Source organism: Chiroxiphia lanceolata, chromosome Z, assembly GCF_009829145.1.
Source record: "Chiroxiphia lanceolata isolate bChiLan1 chromosome Z, bChiLan1.pri, whole genome shotgun sequence".
NCBI classification, from domain to species: Eukaryota; Metazoa; Chordata; class Aves; order Passeriformes; family Pipridae; genus Chiroxiphia; species Chiroxiphia lanceolata.
In genome coordinates, this window is record NC_045671.1 from 8,617,796 (window position 1) to 8,637,433 (window position 19,638).

The 19,638-nt window shown below is 50.9% G+C and overlaps 1 protein-coding gene across 4 annotated transcripts in view; it reads left to right on the forward strand.

Annotated features, from left to right (window-relative positions):
* Positions 1 to 4,502: 4,502 nt before the first annotated feature.
* The window catches only part of CNTFR (ciliary neurotrophic factor receptor), a 203,705-nt gene continuing 188,569 nt past the window's right edge, over positions 4,503 to 19,638 (forward strand). For 2 of the 4 annotated variants that reach the window (XM_032676308.1, XM_032676309.1), the window contains exons 1-2: positions 4,562 to 4,671; positions 6,812 to 6,985. Coding sequence is in view for 1 of the 4 variants with exons in the window: in XM_032676306.1 (XP_032532197.1) it covers positions 4,573 to 4,671 (99 nt within the window). In the remaining 3 variants the exon portion in view is untranslated. Of the gene's footprint in view, positions 4,672 to 6,811; positions 6,986 to 19,638 lie in introns of all 4 variants that reach the window. The other 2 variants (XM_032676306.1, XM_032676307.1) reach the window with 2 other exon arrangements.

The following is a 19,638-nucleotide window of genomic DNA, read 5'->3' on the forward strand; positions in this document are numbered from 1 at the left end:
CTAGTTCTTCTGGCACCATAGGGAAAAAAGTGCTGGGGGAAACCTTTTCCAGACCCCTCTCCTGTTGTTCCTTGCTCAGAAAGACATATGCGAAAATGTATTTTAAATATGGCTTTCATTCCATGCTGAGCCTCTTCCGAGCAAGGAGCTGGCAGCAGTGGGCCATGTGCTGAGTGGGTGATGGGACAAACATTATTTATAACAGGTGTCAGGCAGTACTTTGTCATCGATATCTTACCCAGCAGTAGCAGTGAGGGGTCTTGCCATACGCCAATCTCTGTTTTCCCGGAGTGGTTTGGTAAGTGTGCACTGAACCTGACATCCTTGATGAACACAGAAACTTTACTCACTTATTTCAGCTGAGACCTCGTTCCCTCTGCACCCCTCTGCACCCCTCTGTATCCTAAATCACGCTAATCACTCATCTCCAAGCCACTTGATGCCTGTAATCAGGTCTACATGCAAGGACAGGGTTTTCTTCTGCACAAACCTTTGTGCACACATGTGCACATCACATTCTGTCCGGGCTCTGGGAAGCCTCTCCTTCCTTACACCTTGCTGTGTGCTCACCACCATCACCCTTCCCAGAGAAATTGGTAACGGGCTGGAAAGCCACAGCCAGGTCCTGAACTTATTATCTCCATCTTTGTCTTTTGCACACACCTCCCACTGTCTACGCAGGAAGAAGTTTGGCAAATCTAATAAAGACAAGGTGAAGTTTTACATAAAATATTCTCTCCTGCCATGAGTCCTGAGGAATTTTAATCAGTCCAGGAGTACCAGCAGAATTCCTTTGCCTGCAATCTTTTCATGATCTTGCTTTCCCCTCTTGTTCCTCGTGGGGAGCATTTGCTGAGAAGATGATTAAATTGGGCTGGTAAAAAGCTCGTCGGCTCCATAGCTTCCATCTTTTCCTGCTTCTTTGCAAGAACATTTGTACTTTTTTCTGGCCTGCGGCATGCAAGGTCAGCTGCTTTCTTTGCAGTTTTCTTGTACGTTTCCTCACCATTGTTGTGGGGTTTTTCCCCCTCCGGAGAATCTCTTTTGTGCAAAGGCGAGAGACAAGGCTCCTAGCTCAGCCTGCTGTGTTGTTGTTCTCCTGAAGTCCAGCAGGAATTCAAGGAATGGTTCCCCACGTCTCCTATTCACCTTGCTCCTGCCAGTGGCAAGGGGTCGGGCAGGGGGCGGATATTTTGGGGAAGCTGTGAGTGAGGAGTGCAGACTTAGGGGTTGATGTGAGCTCAGGGATTTTGAGGACTGAAACTCATCTGCCTGTTGCCTGCCAGTAGCTCAGTGTAGGAATTTGGGCATTTTGCTTTGAACAAATGATTCACCAGTAATCATTTAATCAGCTCTCCCGATGTTTGAATAATCTGTGAGTAATTTAGTCAGATGTTTGCCACAAAGTATCAAATAAATGCTTTGGAAAGGCATTGGCTCAGACTCTCACCTCATACATGTGCAGCTCTGGGGTAAACCAGGCCAGTGCTGTCCCCTGAGGTTTGGCCTCTGGTGTCCAAGAGATCTGTATTGCTTTACAACTGGCCAGGATTGGCCTCAAAAGTTCAGAATCTGACCACAGCTCATCTGTATCGTATTTTTGCCATGCAGCTGCGAAGGATCTGCTCTCTAGCTTGGGGTACCAACGCTGCTGGAGACAGGTGGGCAGCACACGATGGGGTAGAGTGACATTTTTGGTGCTAAGTGTCCTGGTTGCACATCAGTGTACAGGCTTGTGATGAGCCCCTTGCTTTCTCTGAGTGGCTCCCAGTGGGTACAGTGGATGGGGAAAGCAGCCCAGCATGATGGACTGACACTGGCTCATAAGCTAGTAGAGAATCATTTCTCCGGGTCCAGCTCTCTTCCTGGACCTATTAATGCTTCTGTATCTTTCCATTCCTGTCCCCACAAAACCATCTGCTCTCCTGACATATTTCCCAATGGCATCTGAGAGCTGCTGCTTCTTGCACAGCATTTATTTCTTTTTTTTTCAGCTCTGATCCTGGTTGACAGCAGGGCCAGAGGGATGAAGAGGGAGAATAAGGCGCTGGGATTATTTTTCCTCTTCCATTTCATGACTACTTCAATCTAGTCCTGACTTTCTGGGCAGCAGGGTCATTCACCAGCTCTGCTGCAACCTGCTGAACAACCTTGGAGACATCTTCTTTTGGCTTTTAGTTTTCCCTCCTTCCCTCCTTTTTTTTTCAGAACCTGCTATTATCTATCTCAAATTCCCCCAGAGCCCCTACATGCTGGTTATTCTTCATGGATAAAACCAGTAACAATAAACATATAATTTATTGTGGACTTTCATCTGAGACAAAACATCATTATTTCCATCCAATTAATAATGGCTTTTAGCAGCATCAATGAAAAACTAGATAAAACCTGGCTCCCACCCAGCCCCCTTCCTCTGCCTGTGTGACATCTCCTGTGTGAGGCCAGGACTGCAGGGAGAGGTGGTAGCTTTGATTTGATCAAGATATATCTAGTTGGAACAAAACAGATTGACTTTTGTAGGCTTGCCCAAAACACTACCTTTCTGTTTTTTTCTTTAACAGGAAAATCAGGAAGAAAGTTCTGTTGTTTAGTTACTACTGTTGTTTTCTTCAGACCAGAAGTCCTGGGATGCCAGGGAAAGTGGGAACCTGCCAATGGGAGTATTTCTACCAAGTCCTCTCTGCAGAGTTTTCTCGCATGTGTTGTTTCCTGAGTCACGGGGATTTGTGCTGGGAACACTCAGATATCTGGGAGCTGGAACAGCCCTTACTGCCGACGTGAATGCTGATGTCCAGGGAGCGGCAACCCAGCCCTGCCACAGTCACTAAGGTGGGCATAAGAGCAGAGGACTCCCATAATGAGTTACAGGGCTCTGAAGGGCTCCCAAAAATCCCCTGTGGGCACCAGTCCCTCCCCCTTTCTGGCATCTAGCCCCTGGCAGTGAGCAGGCTGCTTCTCCATGGGTGTTTGTCTCTTCCAGGCTGAGAAAACAGAGGTATTTATCTGCATGCTAGCAGACAAGCAGGGGATGTGGCTGGGAAAGCCTATTCCCCCCAGATCCCCTGCTCCATGGCATCCCTCAATCAGTGCCACCAAGATGCCAATCAACCTTTCCCCAAATCCCACCCTCAAAGTATTTGCAATTGCCTGGGCAGTTGGCAGGAGTGGGAGAGGGGTAGATGCCCTGCAAGGGTGCCTTCTCCTCGGCCTCCTGCCCACCCTGCCCTTCTTTGCCCTGAGGGTGCTTGGCTGACCTTGCTCACCCTCCCCTTTGGCTCCTGCTTGCTTGGCCTCACTGCCGCTTTAATTTTAGCAATTCCTTGGAAAGAGTCATTTTCCATAACTCAGCTCTCAGTGAAGCCCTCTGCCTGCCAGCTCTGCCTTCTCACACGTGTTGCTGGTGTACCCCAGCAGCACACGCCTGCACCTGCCCAGCCAGGCCCGCCTGTCCCAGCCTTTTGCACACCAAAGCCTCACACTCGGCTCCTGTACCCCCTTGGCACATTTCAGCCTGGCATTCCCAATTCTGTTGTGCTGTGGCTGGAGGGGGAAACCTGGCCCAGCTGCATGGCCATCCCAGGGGCTTCTCCCTTTTCAGGAGTAACCGAGCACAGAACAAGGGGACACATGTGACAGCTCTCCGACTTTTCCTATGATGGGAAATGGGGTGCTCCTACATGCTACAGGGGACCCCACAGCAGTGAGAGTGTGATAGATGGGCAAGGTGGGCTTGTTAAGCACACACCAGCAGGTTGTGCTCAAGTGGGAAAGGTGGGTGCAGGTGTGAGTGGGCTGCCTTGCTTGTGCATCAGTTGTGTGAGAGGGGTGCAAAAGCACAGCCCACGTGTGTGTTGTGTGCTCGGTTGTGCAGCGTTTGTGAGAGGGGTGAGTGATGTCAGTCTGCATTTGCCTGTGGCGCTTCCACTGCGCACTTCAAGAGGGTGCTTGTGTGAGAGAGTGCAGCACTTGTGAGTGGGGTGCGTGCAAGGATGCACACGGAGGTGTGCACAGAGATCTAGCTTTCTCTTGGGTCTGCATATCATGATGAAGGGGGTGTGTATGTGGAGGGTGCATCATGCAAGACCGCGTGTGTGCGTGGGGCACACGTGAACGTGCGTGTGCATCTGGGGGGGCTGCGAGACTGCTGCCTCCACTCGGGGCAGCATCTCCGAGGAGGTGGGGGGACTTGTGGGGATTGCTGTATGTGCGTGGGGGCTCCATCCCCACAGTGCTTTCACGAGTGTGCGTTTGCACGGGTGCTGGTGGGGTGCGCGTGTGTGCGGTGCCTCCCTCCGGCTCAGCATCCGTGGGGAAGAAAAGGCGGTGTGTCCGCCGGGGCGTGAGCCGGTGTGTGGTGGTGGTGGGGGAATGTGCGTGCTGGTGGATGTGTGCGGATGTGTGTGTGTATTTGTGAGCATGGGGTCTGTGTGTGTGTCTCTGTGTGTGTGTGCGGGCGCGCGCGGCGCGGCGGGGCCGGGAGCGCGTCCCCGGCGCTGTGCCGGGGGGTGCGGGCTGAGCTCATCGCTGGCTCCCCGGCGCTCCTTACCAGTGGCTTCTGCGGTCACATGGGTTATGTGCTGGAGTTTAAAAGAGCTTATAGCCCCCGAGCCGGTGCAGAAGCAGCCGGTGGTTGCATGGGGTAGTGCCGGGAGCGGCGGCAAGGAGGGCGCCGTGAGTACCGGGCGGCAGGGGCCGGTGGGCGGCACGGGGTGAACCCCCACCCACGGGACGGGGGAGGCGGCGGGCGGGCGCGGGGGTCAGCGGAGGCGAGCCCCGGTGCCCGCCGCCGAGGCAGGCGGAAAGAAGGGCGGAGGGGAACGCTTTCTTCCCCCGCATTCGCCCCGGTCTGGTGTTCGCTCCCGCCCTGCAGCCGCGCACCTTTCCCCAGCGCGCCCGCGCGTCTCCGCGCCCCGCCGTGGGCCGCGCGTCCACCCCCCGCGAGGAAACAATTTGGGCAACTTACTTTCCTGCTCCGCCGTGCGTGTGTTCCCGGCGGGGAGGGATGGGGGGCAGGGGACCGGCGCGTCCTCGCACCCTCCGGGGCAGCGGGTCCGCGGTGGGGCGGCGCGGCGGGACCCCCCGTCCCCTGCCCGGCGGGGTCGGCATCGCGGCCGGTACCAGGTTGAGGGTTGAGAGGGATGAGCCCTCCCTGCGGCAGCGCACGGGGCTGGAGCCGGGACTGCGGGGCGGCTCTTTGTAAACCAGAGCCCGTGGATTTCCTGGGCGGGAGAGCAGGCTTCTTCTCCGTCTCTCCAAAGGCGCAACCTGCCTTTTTCTCTGCTGTGGCCGTGCTGATTTTTTAATTTTTTTTTTTTTTTTTTTTTTTTTTTAAGGGGTGGTGTGATTTTATACAAAAAGCGTCTGCATGGCTCTTCTGGGGAACTGCTCTCCCCGGGCTAGGCATGCAGTTCATCCCGAGCATGAGTGCGAGGGCTGCTTTCCAGAATTGCATAATACACACCGATCCCTTTGCTGCACAAAACTCCCTGACATTTCCACATCTTGGTGACTTCCCCCACTGCAATCTTAAAAACGAGTTGTGACTCCAATCAGCTCGTGAGCCAATTTGTGCTGCCTTCGCAGGGGACGGAACCAAGTCTGCATGTTCTAGCTTCCCTGGCTCCTCTGGCAATTGTTTCTTTAACTGCTAAACTTTTTTGGTATAACGATCAGCACTTCTTCACTTTCTCATCCTTCCCCACCCCATGCTTACGGACATATGTGTAGGGTCTGTACAGAGTGCAGGTTGCAGAAAGGTGATTGCCTGCAAAACTATTTGATTTCTTTTTCTCATCTCTTTGTGTTTTAATTTGTGGGATAGTCACAGAGGTCCTTTCCTCAGAAGGCTTTTTGCTCAGGAACTTGCTGACTTCTGCTCAGATTTAGCTAATTTAACTCTGATTGTGCCTGCTCTCCGTGCACCATGTTTTGTACTTCTGTGAGGGACAGGATCCACATGTGTTGCTGCTGGTCCCACTGGCTGTGTGTGCAGGCAGCGAGGCACGGACTCTGGCTGCTTCCTGCAAAATGTGCAAATATATGGGAGCAGCCTTTCTTGCTCCCAGCTCCATGCTCTGCTCCTCCATGAGGAGTTAGAGCTTTGCCGTGAGATCTGGAGATGTGCAAGTGATGCTTGTGTCTGACCAAGCACGTCACTGGGACAAGGTCCTGGGACCAGAGCTCTCTGGGGCTCACTGCAGAGGGTATAGTTTCCCAAGGCAGGCTTAGCTTTGGAAATGAGAGCCTCGTGCCTGGCAGACTTCTTTGCAACAGCCCTTTAGGATAAGTTTATCGGAGCTTGTTTTCAGAGCAGGCCAAGCCATGATCTAATGATCGTGCATTATCTTTTGTTTGATTTGCCCTGAGAGGACCCAATCCTGCCAGGACACTGCATCCCCCTCCCCATCTCCATGGAAGGTGCTTAGCACTTCCTGGACTTGGAAAGAAGAAGCCCTGGTACCTCTCAGAGCCCCAAAGCTTGTGATGCACATACACATACCAAATAACCGTGCAGCCAAGGCTTAGCTTTCGGAGATGTGGCTGACTCTCTGAAGCCAGCAGCAGGAGTTTTGTGGGTGCAAGCCCCAGCTCCTAGCCACTTTCAGTTAATTCCCTGCAAGCTGGAGGAATGCATCCTGCTCCAGCTCAGGCTGGGGCTGGGTGTGCGCCTGGGGAGCCTGTCTCTCAGCTCTGTCATTTATTATTGCTGCCGCTGCCATTACGCCTGACAAATGGGAGTTGCTGAGTAATGTGCTGTTTGTGTGTAAATATCTGAGTGCTCGCAGCTGAGCTCACTCCTGCCACTTTGCAGGAAGCCATCTCAGCACCTTTCCCCCTGTGAAGACCAGGGAGTGCAAAAGCATCCTTCTGCGGGGACCTTCCCACCACTCCCGGCAGCTTTAGCCTTCGCTCTCCGGTGCTTTTCCGCAAGCGTGAAGCCTCCATCCTCTCCGGTTATCGTGGCGGCCCTGCTGCTTTCCTGAGTGTGAGTCAGGGGTGGGAAAGGGCTGTGTGTGTATGTGTGTGTGTGTATGCGTATGTGTGCGTGCGTGTGTGTGTGTGTGTGTACATGCACACACTTTCTTAGGCTTGGTTGCTCCCAAGGGTCCTTGTCCTGGGCAGAAAGACTTTTGGGGACTTTGTGTGTTTTGGTGGAGACAGTCGTGCATAACTAGGAAAGGAGTTTTTGCATTGGTTTGGGATTTTTTTTTTTTTTTGCCTGCCTGCTCAGCCCTGAGTTCCCCCTCATTTCATCCCAATACTGATGAAGATACTAAATTATTCCTTCCCATATTGTTTTCATCCCATTTGCAGATTAGCATCCAACTGCTTCTTGCAGTCAGTACTTGCTCAGCCCAGCAAGACTGATCGCAGCTCTTTTAATCTCCCCTTGTAAATCAATCCCCTCTGCCTCCTGATCATTTTTGTCACTCGTTTTTCTGAAATCCCTCCAATTTGTCCATTTTGTGTCAGTGACGTATGCCTGGCCCTAAACATGATGTATACCAGGCATGGCAGCGTGAGGGAAGGACACCTCCTCCCCTCCCACCCCGCTGGGGCTTGTGATGCTTTGTCAGCACTGAACTGAGTTACTTCCCCATTATTCTAACCTATAGTCCCTGCTCGGTGTTGCAGAAGAAAGCAGCATACCCAGGTCAGTGCCCTGGGGAGAATTCCTCCAAATTTTGGTGATGGGTTGCTGAGGTTTGCTTGAGTGCTGCGAGCAGATTCTGAAAGGGGCTGGTGGTCTAGGCGCTGTCCCTGGGGTGCCTCTTCTTACAAGAACTAATAGTTGAACAGGAGGGATGAACAAAATAAGAGAGGGCAAGCTGCGTCAGGGCTGCTGGATGGATGGGGAAACTGAGGCACGCGTGTTTTCTGTGCTTCTTTTCAGCACATACCTCGTGTTTAGGTGCTTGGTAAGCAGGGTCTGGTCCCTGTTGCACTCATTACTGTTGCAGTCAGCATGGGCATTTCCCTGGGAGATACTGGATCTTGTCATTTGGTCAGAGCAGGATGGCTGGGTTCTAGGCTGGTTTTGTGCATTGCTTTTCATGCTCATGACCAGAGCTTGGATGCCACAGGTGCTCTCAGAGGGAGAAAACAGGGAAACAAAAGCAGGGGTGTCTTGCATTCATGTGCTTTGAAGTTTTATCATCCCAAAGTTTTATCATCCCCTCCAACCACGGGAGCATTCCCATTCCCTGGAAGGGCCGTGTCCTTCCAGGGTCCATCTATTTTTAGGAGGAGTTGTAGTCTGGACAGTGTCCATTGCAGATGCTCTTTGCCTCCTCCTCTTGGCCCCTCGCCAGGGACACCGTTTGGGCTATCTGCTGGTGGGGCAGACCTCAACAAGGCTTCTCCAGAGCAGAACAGGTGGCACTGTGCTGGGCATGGGGACACTCAGGGGGCTATTGCTGCCCAGGAGTGCTGGGGAGAGCAGCAAACTCACACTGCCCTTCCCGTGAACTGCTGGGAAGGGAATTTAACTATGGTCTGGGTACCAGTAGGACACGGTGCCAGCTTCACCATGGGATAGGCGAGGGCACTGCCTGGGCCAGGTGGTACCCGGTGCTTGGTGGTGCCCAGTGTCGGTCCGTTCGCCGGGATGACACTAGGGGGCACGAGATCTGCTGGAATTCCTTTGTTGGGGATGGGAAAGGAGGATGCAAAGCTGCTCTTGACCCTTAAAGCCCCGTACATCATTCCCCTGCACGTTTTGTAGGAGCCCGAGTGTTAAACAGCAAGAGCTGCCCCAGGTAACTAGTCCTGCTGCCAGAGCAGGAGACAGGTCTCCGGATGGTGCTCCACTGGATCTGTCTGTTACTGGCCGTGGGAGCAGCAGAAGTAAGGATGGAAGCACTCAGCCGGAAACATTTCCAAAGCGAGGAGATGGTTGCAGCCAGAGTGCCAAGGAATCTCCGGGGAATCTGGGAAATCCAGGAAAACACCTAGCATGGTTTTAATGTCTCCCCAGAGGCATTGTCCAGAGCAGGGATTAAGTTAGGTTCAGGGCTGGCTTTCAAGATGCAGCGTGTTACAGTTTCATTTTCTGCTGGTTGTTAAGTTCATGTGTGATGTCTCCTCAGGGTCATGTTTTCCCAAAGCAGCAGAAACTTTAGAGAGTCTGATATAATGAATGGTTCTCATCGTTCTGAAACACTGTGTGTGTGTGTGTGTATTATACGTGTGTCCAAGATATATCTGGGTAGGGTGCAAAGAACATGTTTTTGAAGATATGTTTATGCATTTCTGCATATGTTCAGCTGTAATATTGTCCGCTGTCCTTAAGATCTATTATTCCAGCTGTGAATGCGTGTATGTGTATTAAAACACTGTATACTGGAGTCTTTCTCTCTTGTTATAACAAACCTCACAGAAAGCAAATAAAGAGACATTGTTCTCATAGCAGGCTTGCAAAGGCTCAATATATATATTCTATGAATTTTGATAGGTTTTGTTCATCATGTTTGCAGTTATGATGGTGGGTTGTTGTTGCTTGTTTTGGTTTGGTTTTTTTTTTTTTGGCTGTCTTATTAAAATTTTGTGCTAGTGGGAAACTGAAAACATTTGGATCGTTTCAGTTTATTCATTACCTAATGAAAACAGAACTCGACCTTCTGGATTCAAATGTTGACGCTTGATAACATTCTGGCATATTAATTTCTAAATGGTTAGGGTTTTTTTTTTAATGCCTTCTGTTGCCACATACCAGGCTTCTTTGCTGGAGCACTGCTGCTCTCACAAGCCCCCGGGCAATATTTTTAGTAGGACACTGACGCATCGCAAACACTCCTGTTCTCCGAGAAAAGGCTTTGCTGACTGTTGTTGAAAGTAGCACTAGGATGGGTAGAAACGAGAGATCAGAGGAGGACGATGCTGCTGCTGTGTCAGTGCGTTTGCTTTATGCCTCTGATGGAGGTTTTCTGTCAGGCTGTGCAGGTGCGTGCCTGTGCGGATGTGAGGGCACTTCCCCAGCTGGTTTCTGAGACAGGACTGAGGAGCAGGGGTTTATTTATTTTGAAATGCCTTGTGAAGTGGAAGGAGGTCCGGGAAGAAGTGCCGAGTTTACTTTTAAGTCAATTAGGGATCGTTTCTGAAGGCGTGACATGGTTTGAAGAGGACAGGGTGATTTGTCTGAAAGTGTTACTTAATTAGAGGGTATAGTCAGGGCTCTAATTAGCCGTGACACCCTAAAGATGTCATCGAAGCCCTCTTGAGGCACTGCTGATCCCGGCATGGTGGCTGTGAGCTGTCTGGTCAGTGTGGCCACGCATGGCCGGAGCTGCCGCCCTCTGTCTCAGAGGCAGCTCTGCCGGTGCCGGAAGAAGCTGTTTTCCTTTCAGGTGACTTGTGATGCCCTCCGGGGCTGCTGCCAACATCGAGTGATGCTCATAAAATCACAGAGTGAAAGAAACGCTGCAGCAGTTGGAAGAATTAATACCGATGCCCATTATGTGGGAAAGCTCTCTCTTTTCTCCGGGGGAATCACTTTCTGCTGCTCCGTGCCTGGGGGAGGCTGGAGGAGGAAGATCGTAAGGGTTTGCAATAAGTGACGGGGTACCAACAGCTGGTGGAAGAATCATGACCCCTTTCTTAGGATTGCCTGACAGAGGGGACATGGGATCAACTGAAATCTGGCTTGCCCAGACCTGGTTGTATTTAAATACTATGCAACACACCCTGTGAAGGGGGGAACTGGTGCAGGAAGTGATACAAGAAATCCTCGGTGAGAGAAAGCCTGCTGGGAAAGCTTTGTCCTGATGCTGGAAGCAGCTTGCAGCCTGGGCCTACCTCCACTGGACCAAACCTGGGTGGTGGGTGGTTGGTGCCCCTGTGAGAGGAGGGGCTGGACGTTGCTTCCTCTGGGACTGCTCTCGCTCCCTGTTCTTTATCCATCAACACCATTGGTATTTACTGAGTTGGTTCAGTCTGCCCTGTGAGGAGAGGACAGTATGAATTGCCCATTCCCACCAGTGTTGCTAAGAGCCAGTGGGAGCCAGGTAGAGCCAGGGATTTGGCTGGTGGATGAGTGTGAAGAGCAGGGCCTGTTGTCATTCCCAGCACCAGCGAGCAAAAGCGTTCTCTCCTCCGTTAGGATTGAGGTCCCCATTGCTGTCAGAGCCTGCTGAATTGCCAGGAGAGAGAAGCAGTGGGTGGCTCAGACCTCCATGGCAGAAAGGAGCTACTGTTACTCCCGTTTCAATGGGAAGAAAAGGAGATCCTCAGGGCAAGGATGTTCCCTGTGTGTTTCCTCTGTACTGTGGGTAGCCTGCCTCTGCAAAGGGGCTGGTGACCCTGTGCTTTTGTAGGTAGTATCACCTGCCTCTAAAAGCAAACACGCAACCAGGCACATCCCCATGCTAACAGCTACCCAGGGATGAGCCTGCTTTTAATTATGTAGGTGTTAAGCTAGTGAATTGATTTTGTTCACGAAATTGCAGCCTGGTATTTTCCTGATTCTCGTGGTCTCTCGTGGCTTTCCCAGAATCTGGAATGCATATGAAAGTAACTTGCAGGACTCTGCCATGCAGGGCTGACTCATACAGCTATCCCTACTCCATGCTAATGCCATGGTGTCCCAGTGCTGCAGGGGAGCACACTGCATTTTACAGTGCCATGTTATAGGTGATGGATGGGGAACTCCCTTTGCTAGAGCTTTACATGCTAATCAGTACAGAAGGAGGGATCTGCTGCTGCCCTCCTGCTTGGAGAAGCAGGCTGGGTTGGGTACCCCAGGGCCAGGCATGAGATTTGGTGGTGAAATTAATAAAGCAACCTGTATAATAAAACAAACTTATACCTGCTTGTACCATAGGTACACTCTGTACCATGGTCCTTTTGTCTAGGGCCTAAGAAATGCTGGTGATAATGAGGACACATCCTCTCCTGTGGTTAGAGGTGGTTCTCAGATGCGAAGGGCAGGCAGCCTGTGCCAGACTTTAACCAGTGTGTGATTTACCCTCTCCTGTGAAACTGAACTAAGGTCTTGAAAAATAAATATGTTAAAAAGAAGGATAGAGAACAAAAGGCTGCTGCTGCTCTGAAATTCGATCAAAAAAAAGCTCTGTCCAGTCCTCTGGGCTTCTCACTTAATGAAGAGCTCCAGAAATAGCAGCATTACAGTAAAGTGCACCCACAGATAACTGTGGGTTTGGGGAGGGGACTGCTTTGTTCTTGAGGCACCTGGATGAAGTGTAGTGTGAATATTTTTGCTCCCTAAAAGGTGGGTTATTCTCGCTCCCTGAATCTGAGGCCATTTAATGCTGTCTGGGACCTCTCAGCTTTGAAATCCTTGTCTAGCCTCTTGTCTCTCCCTGGCATGCCAGACACCCATATGGGTGGGAGGCTGTTGGATTTGGGAACCCGGCTGGTGGGGGTGGGAAAAGTCACTCTAAGCTGTCAGTGCTGTTTTTCCCAGCTCAGTTCGGAGTGGTTTCCTCTTGTCCCGTATCCCGGCCATGTGCAGGGCGGCCGATTGCCCACACGTGTTGCACAGACACGTTTCCGTGCTGGCTCTTTGTGCCTGCCCACCTATTTGCAGCTGGGGGAGCTGAAGCTGCTCTTTCTTGTGATTCATAAAAAAACTCTCTCTCTGGATGGAGTTGTCTGTGCTTTTATTGACCTGGTTCCGGGAATGACAGAGGCTTTTCCGTCTCCTGGATGCATGATTTCTACAAGGGCTCTGGAGCAGGGGCCGGCTTTTGCTGCTGGTGTGTTTCCAGTCCTCCTAACATGATTAGTTTGACAGGCCCATTGGTATGTTGGCAAGTCTAGTTCTTATTTCGTGCATGAAAGTGAGTGCTATGACAGGGCACAGAGCACTAGCTAATGCTGAAATCTGTGCAGGAGGGAGCATTTTGGCAGGACAATATCTTTGGCCATGCCACAGATGTGCTATGCCACCTGGCAGAAACTCCTTGCCCTCTTGATGGGGCATGCCTGTCATGTCCCAAGTGCCAGAATGTTTTGGAGGGTCCTCCTTTTTGGCTGCAGTTGGAGTTGTTTTGCCAGGAGAAGGTGCAGTTTTAGCTCTGTGAAACCTAAGTGTTGCAGGATATCCCAAGCATGCACCTGGGGATCCCATTGAAGGTATTCATTCTCCAGAAGTCCAGCCAGCTACTATTAACCATTTGCCATTGGTACACCCTGCTTACTGGGCTCCTGTTTTGCGAGTGTTGACCTCTCACAGCAATGCTGAGACACACCATGTTCTTGGGGCTTGCTTAGATGGGATGAGGACTGCAAGGGCAATCATCAATTCTCTGTATCCCCACTGTGTGCAGTGCTTTTTCCTGGACAGACACATTTGCTGTCCAAACACATTTGCTGTCCCCCAGCCCTCCTTGCTCTGGATCAGCCACTGGCTTGTTCATCTGCCAAGTGAGGATGAAGAGTTAACTTCCCCAACAGCCATTGTGGGTCCTTGACTTCAGGGGCATGCAGTATTTGTGCTTCCTAGTTTTGGTACATCTTCACCTGCAGTCAGGCCAGCAATGCTGGTTTTTTTTTCCAAGCAGGGCTGCCTTATGCACAGGGGAGAGCCAAGTGTGCACTGATGGACTCGCTGTCTCCCCAGTGCTGGTAGAGGAAGGAAGGAGATGATGTGACTTGCCCAGGTCAGAAGAACCAATGGCAGAGGACGTGTGTTGATGATTTTGACTTTGCCTCTCACAACAAGGAATTGTTCTGGCCTTTCTTTGGGTCTCGACCCAAACTAAGGTTTGACTTACTGCACCGTCTGCATTTAGGCTTGGAGGGTTCCCCAATGATGTTTGCTATAGTGCATTACCAGGGCTAGCCTTTAACCTTGCCACCTCCTGGGTTTACAGGGAAGCATCATTGCCCGCAAAGAGAGGAAACTGAACTTGGAGTGGCTTTGGGATTTCCTTGAGGTCCCAGAGCAGAGTTGGTGGCAGAAAACCAGATTTCTTGAGTTGCTAACAGCTCATGCCACTGTGGGAGACATTAGTAAATACTGAGTAGAGCAAAGTAGGGCATCCAGCTCTCTGTGCAGCACTGTGCTTATCTGTCTGTCTGTCTGTAGTGCTTCTGGCAGTCAAGCCCCCGAGATGACATTTAAAGGCTTTACAGTTTTTCTCTCTTGCCAGTTTCAGATCAAATTTGCTGAACTGTCAAGCTAAGATGCTTTTCTCTTAAGTGCTGGCCTAGCAACAGGTCATCCTGCTCCATTCCTGCCTTGGAGGAGTCCAGCTGAGTTCATCCTGCCTCCACTGTCACTGGCAGTGACATGTGGGAGCTGGAACAACAGCTCTGTTGGTAGATGCATGAAGAGAAACAGATTTTAGCTTTCCTTTCCCCCGTTGAGCAGGCCATTCTGGAATGGGCTAATGGTGGGTGTTTAAAACTAGAAGACAGAGCCAGGTCTTGCTCTGGAACAGAGTTGCTGGGATGGAGAGGGTAATGGTAGGGACTTGGATGCAATCCTTTCCTCCTCCTTAAGCCTGCATCTGACCTAGGCCTTAGAGGCAAGCGTGCGTGCAATGAGCTACTGGGCTCTCAGCAGAGTCCCAGCAGGCTGGGTGTTTGCCTTGAGACAGCCAGGATGAGTGACACTAATCAGTGTCTCGCCCGATGGATTTCAGCTAGGAAGGGGAGCACTTGTCCGTGTGTGGTGAGTAAATTGCTCCTACGTCCCTGGAGGCTGTCACTCTAATGCTTTGCCATGCTCTGCTGGTGGGGTCTGGCACCAGAGGATGCCTCTATTGCTGCTGTCTGCCTTGGGGACAAGCACAGACACGTGTCTCCAGCTGGAAGTCAGCTTGGGGAGTGGAGAAACCTCCCCAGAATATGCATTTGCAAGCTCTGGTGTGTCGCAGTCCCTCCCAGGCAGTCACAACCTTCTGCCACTGTGTGAAAGGGAAGGCTCGGTGCCTGTTTCCTGCATGAGAAGAGGATGGTCTTCCCCCTGCTCTGGAACAGGGAGCCAGGGGTGGCTGCAAATGCTGGAGCTGGAGCCAGAGCCATCCCTTGGTCCCAGCACCAGCAGCCAGCTCCAGCTTTATTCCTTGGAGCATTTTTGAGGGCTTTGTGCTGTTTGGTTTTAAATCCATCCCCTCCTCTTGTGCAAGCCTCCTCTCTGACCAGGCATGACGATAAAGTCAATCCTGAGGCAGCTGTAGTTCACTGGCTTTTGCCAGGCTCTCACCTCCCACTTTATAGTCACGAGACCCTGCTGGGAGCTGTCTCAGCTGTCCCTGAGCAGCATTTTTCAGCAAGGGTGGCAGTTCAAGAGAGTCCCACATAACTCAGTGGGGTGATGCCAGTTTAACCCAGCTGATGGCCCTCTTGCAACCCCAGCCATGCCCGTGGAAGGCACCAGACAGCTGCTAGACAGCAGACACATGAACTGACCTGCATCTTGGCTTTTAAGGGCAGAGCCAGTGCATATGGATGGAGCAAGGCTATGTGACACAGGCAATTACAGTGTTGGCTTCAATGACCAGAGAGGCCTGAGGTTGCTTTGTCACCCAGACTAGGAAATGGAGGAATTTCATTATTGTTGTAACTCCTTCCAGAAGTAGTTCAGATGCCTCAGCAACAGGCAGATCTTTAAAACTGAAAAGAAAAACAAAGGACCTCTTCTTTTGCTGAGTTCTGTCCAGTTAACCCTTTTAGTCATACCATGTCCAGATGGTGTGACTGGGCTCTATGGGGCTCAGGATCATCTCTCTGGAGACACCCTTGGGCACAGCCATGTCCACAGAGCAATAGGACAAAATCCTCCTGACTGCAGATTTGAGTTGTGTCTTAAGTAAAGGTTCTGCCTTGGCAGTTCTCAGTTTGAAAGCCTGCCTGCTCACTGTCCCCTCACAATTGCTGCTGTGGACCTTAATTTTTCCCAGATTTCTGCTTCCCTTTGAATATCTCTGCTATGGATCATTTTCCTTGCATGTGTTAGCTGGTATTTTCCCAAAGCTGAACCTTGTGCTATTTCCTGCCTGTCTTTCTGTGCTTCCTCTTGCTCCTTCTTCTGTTACACCTAAACTCACCTTGGTCTTTTCTTCTGCTCACTTTAGAGGAGACTGTTTGCCCCTTTTCTTCTGAAAGGTTGTAGGAGGGGAGGAATTAGCCATTTAAAAGATGAGGAATCCTGTCCACCTGTATCTTGCTTAGCACCTTCCCAGATGGAGAGAAGTGACTCAAGACACATGACATCAAGGGTGGGAGGATAAATCAGGTGTTTTGGGGATAGGGAGAGGCTTGAAGGGCAGGAGCAGGCTGTTGAGGCTGGTAGCAGTTCGTAAGGTGGCAGTGAGGTAAACTAGGAGCTCCTGTACCAGGAGGTCTGAAGAACCACTTATGACGGTGCATAAGGCTGAGGCAGTGAGGCCAGGCTGGAAGGGTGAGAGAGTGTCTGCTCTGTAGTGTTGTAGCTGAGGTTTCATGTTGGGGACCGGGGAGGAGAAGGTGGGGGGCAGGGGTGTAAAAATTAGTCAATTGGTCCTTTAGCAGTGTTTTTCCACAGTTCTCTGTAGATTCCCAAGTGGAAATTTATTTTAGGCTTCAAGTCACCCCTGTGCAATCTGTTCCTCTAGCTGTGGGTGATGTTCATGTTGAGGCTGTATGGAAAGTGTGTGATAACTTTTTTTTTTGTGGCTCCTTGTTTAGTTCTTGACTCTTTAATTGATAGCTGTAGTCTTTTATCTCTTCCAGCTGCTGCGCTTGTTTTTCTTTCCTGAAGGAGAGAGGGACTACAAGGAGTGGGACAGGATTGCTGCAGGTCCACAGGCCCCTGCAGTGTGCCCTGAGCTGGGGACAGAGCACCCCCAGTGTTGGGTCCTCTTGCTGTACCGTAATGCTCATGTCACTGGCTGTGCTGCGGCACCTTCAAAAGGTGTGGGCAGCCCTGTCTGTAGGAGGAGGCTGAAATGAGGTTTCGAGAGGATGGAGCAGAAAGGGTGGCTTTTCGTATCTGGACCAGTGAGCCCCTTTGTATACACTTTTCTTCAGACCTTGCCTTCCTTGTACCCTTCATCAAAGTAGCAGGAAAACGCCGCTTTTCACAAAACCAGGTGCTGGGGGACCACTGCCTCGTGCTATAAGCTCAGGAGCCAGACAGCAGCTTAAAGACTAAATATATCTACCTCTGCAGCTCTTGGCTTCTACAAAAATAAATCTTAAGGAGGTAACTTTTTGCAGTGCAGTTCTCAGGGCTGGCTTTTCTGTAGTTTCCACTGAGATAGCATTCGGAATAACACAGCCAACCAGGAGTGGAACAGGCCTGGAGCTGTATAGAAAGTGATTAAGATAAGGCAGGGTTATGATTTGGCTGTCTGATCCTGAAGCTTTGTGCATTATTTAGTGTGTGTAGCAGGAGGTCAGTAGCCTCCTGATAATTTTCATTAGATTAGTCAAGCAGGATAATCACCTGCTCAGGAAAAAACAACTTGACACTGTCTGTTCAATAGTTGGGGTTTAACTGAAAATAAATAGTCTTGTAATTATAAGGACATTGTCAAGGTCAAGAGGCTCAAAGGATTCGTTTTCTTTTTTTCCTCTGGTATGTTTACAGAGATGCTGCTATTCTTTGTGAGATTTTTTTTTCCTCCCTTAAATTCAAACCAAGAGCTTCAGACCTTTTAAAAGAAATTCAACACTTCCACAGCAGTGGACGTGAGTGGTGTTGCAATAGCCAAGTGATGCTTGTGCCCTGCTGCAGCTGAGTGACCCCATGCTAATGAGCAGGGATCTCGCTAGCGAGCTGGGATTGTGTGCCGCTAGCCCAGGCAGACCTAAATGGGGATAGAGATGCTCTTCCCTTCTCTTCTGGGCTAACTGTGGGGTGGATCCTGCCCAGAAGACGGGGCTATGTGTTGTGCCCTGGGCCCTGACAGAGGGTATCCCCTCCTTGGGAGTGGTCAGCCCAGCACGAGTGCCATCCTGTAGAAATGAGAGAGAGCTGCATTACCTCCCGTGGCTGACTTTGCTGCTGTAATTAGCTGAGGCTTTCAGAAAGCCCAAGAAGGAAGATGTGGGAGTGAAGCTGATGCCCTAATCAGTACTAACGGGCTCTGCAAAGGGTACTTTGCTAAGGAAAGAAATAGGGTATTAAAGCTGGGGTTGATGCCTGTGCAGTGCTAACGTGCCTGCCCGTTTTCACCCTAGAAGGGGTTGCACTTGCTATTTGTTTTCCTCAGTCATATGCAATAATAAAGCCCAGGGGTATCTATCTTTGTACTCTTCTTAATCTGTCTGGCTGCAGGACTGGTACTTGCTGGGTGAGATCTGGGAATGGCTTGCAAGTGTTGTGGGTAGATTCAGAGCTGGTAGTACCAGCCCAGATTGATATAGAGCTTGCTGTGTCCATGCTGATGCTGTGTTTCCTTGCCAGTATGCTGCAATGGCAGGTTGCCTTGGTTAGAACCAAGCAATGGTGTGGAATATATAGGGGAAGCTCTCAGCTCTCTCTCCTGAGCTCGGCTGCAAGCCAGAAGAGCTCCTGGCTGTGCAGGGAGCCTTCAAACATGGTAACCTGTATGGCAGAAGAGGCAGCGTTTGCATACTTATGCTGGCTGTGCATGTCTCTACCATGGAAAAATTGAGCTGATGTCGTGGCCACACCAAGCTACTGCGTTGAGTCCTTGCTGCCTTTGTTTTGTTTTGCTCCCAGTCTAATTGCCCATAAGTGAGGATTCTTGTCATCTGAGTTGGTGGGGCTTGTGCTTAGACCATCTTCACTAAGAATCTGCTGCTCTTGTTCCCTGTCACAGGCTTTGACAGATGCCCGAGGGAAAGCGAGGGCATGGCTCGGCCTGATGTGCCAAGTGACTGATGGTGTGGTCTGATGACTGATGCCATGCGTCTGCAGCAGGCGTGCGGGTGCTCCTTTGCTCTTCTTCCGTGGGAGATGGGAAGGGAGGGGGCTGCCTTGACAGCTTGTTTGGAAAGCAAAATGACTCCAGGGCTGGATTTCTTCTCCCCCCTTCCCATCATCTTATCTCCCCCTCCCCTTTTTCTTTCTTGCTTGACAGAAAAAGCATAACTCGTCTTTAATTGGTGCTTTGTGCCTGTCTCCTGACAGAACTCAGCAGAGAGGGGGCTGGCTGGATCAAAACAGCTCAAAGTTGTGAGCCTCTTATATGCCTGGCCCCCCTGTTTAAAACAAAAAAACCCCAACTTTTATATCTAGCCCCCCCTCCCATTGTAAGGCAGTTCCTCAAGAACCATAAAAGCAAAGTGGCGGATGCTGTTCCAAGTTCTCCTCAGACATCCTGTTGAGGAGCCTGATTGACGTGGGGAGCGTGTGGCTGAGCACAGCACACCACACACTTGACCTTCTGCTGAGCGTGGGGTTTGGAGCATCTAATTGGCATGTACGTGTAAGGCTTCAGAGCATTTCATCATCTTAGAAATAAGACCTGCCCGAGCCTTAAACGCAAAACAAATGCAAGGTGGACCAAGCAGGGAAGTGGCTCGTACTCCTCGGGCAGTGCTGCAGTGTGGTGGCAGCAGGGTGAATAGACCCAGCCATGCACTCATTCAGCAGCACTTCATCCTGTGTGAGCAGGACAAAAGCAGGTTAGAACAGTGCCTCTGGTCCTTTCAATTGCCCTGATGTGGTTTGCTTCTCTGTTGAACATCTGTGATTATATGAGGCCAGGTAGCATCTCCTGG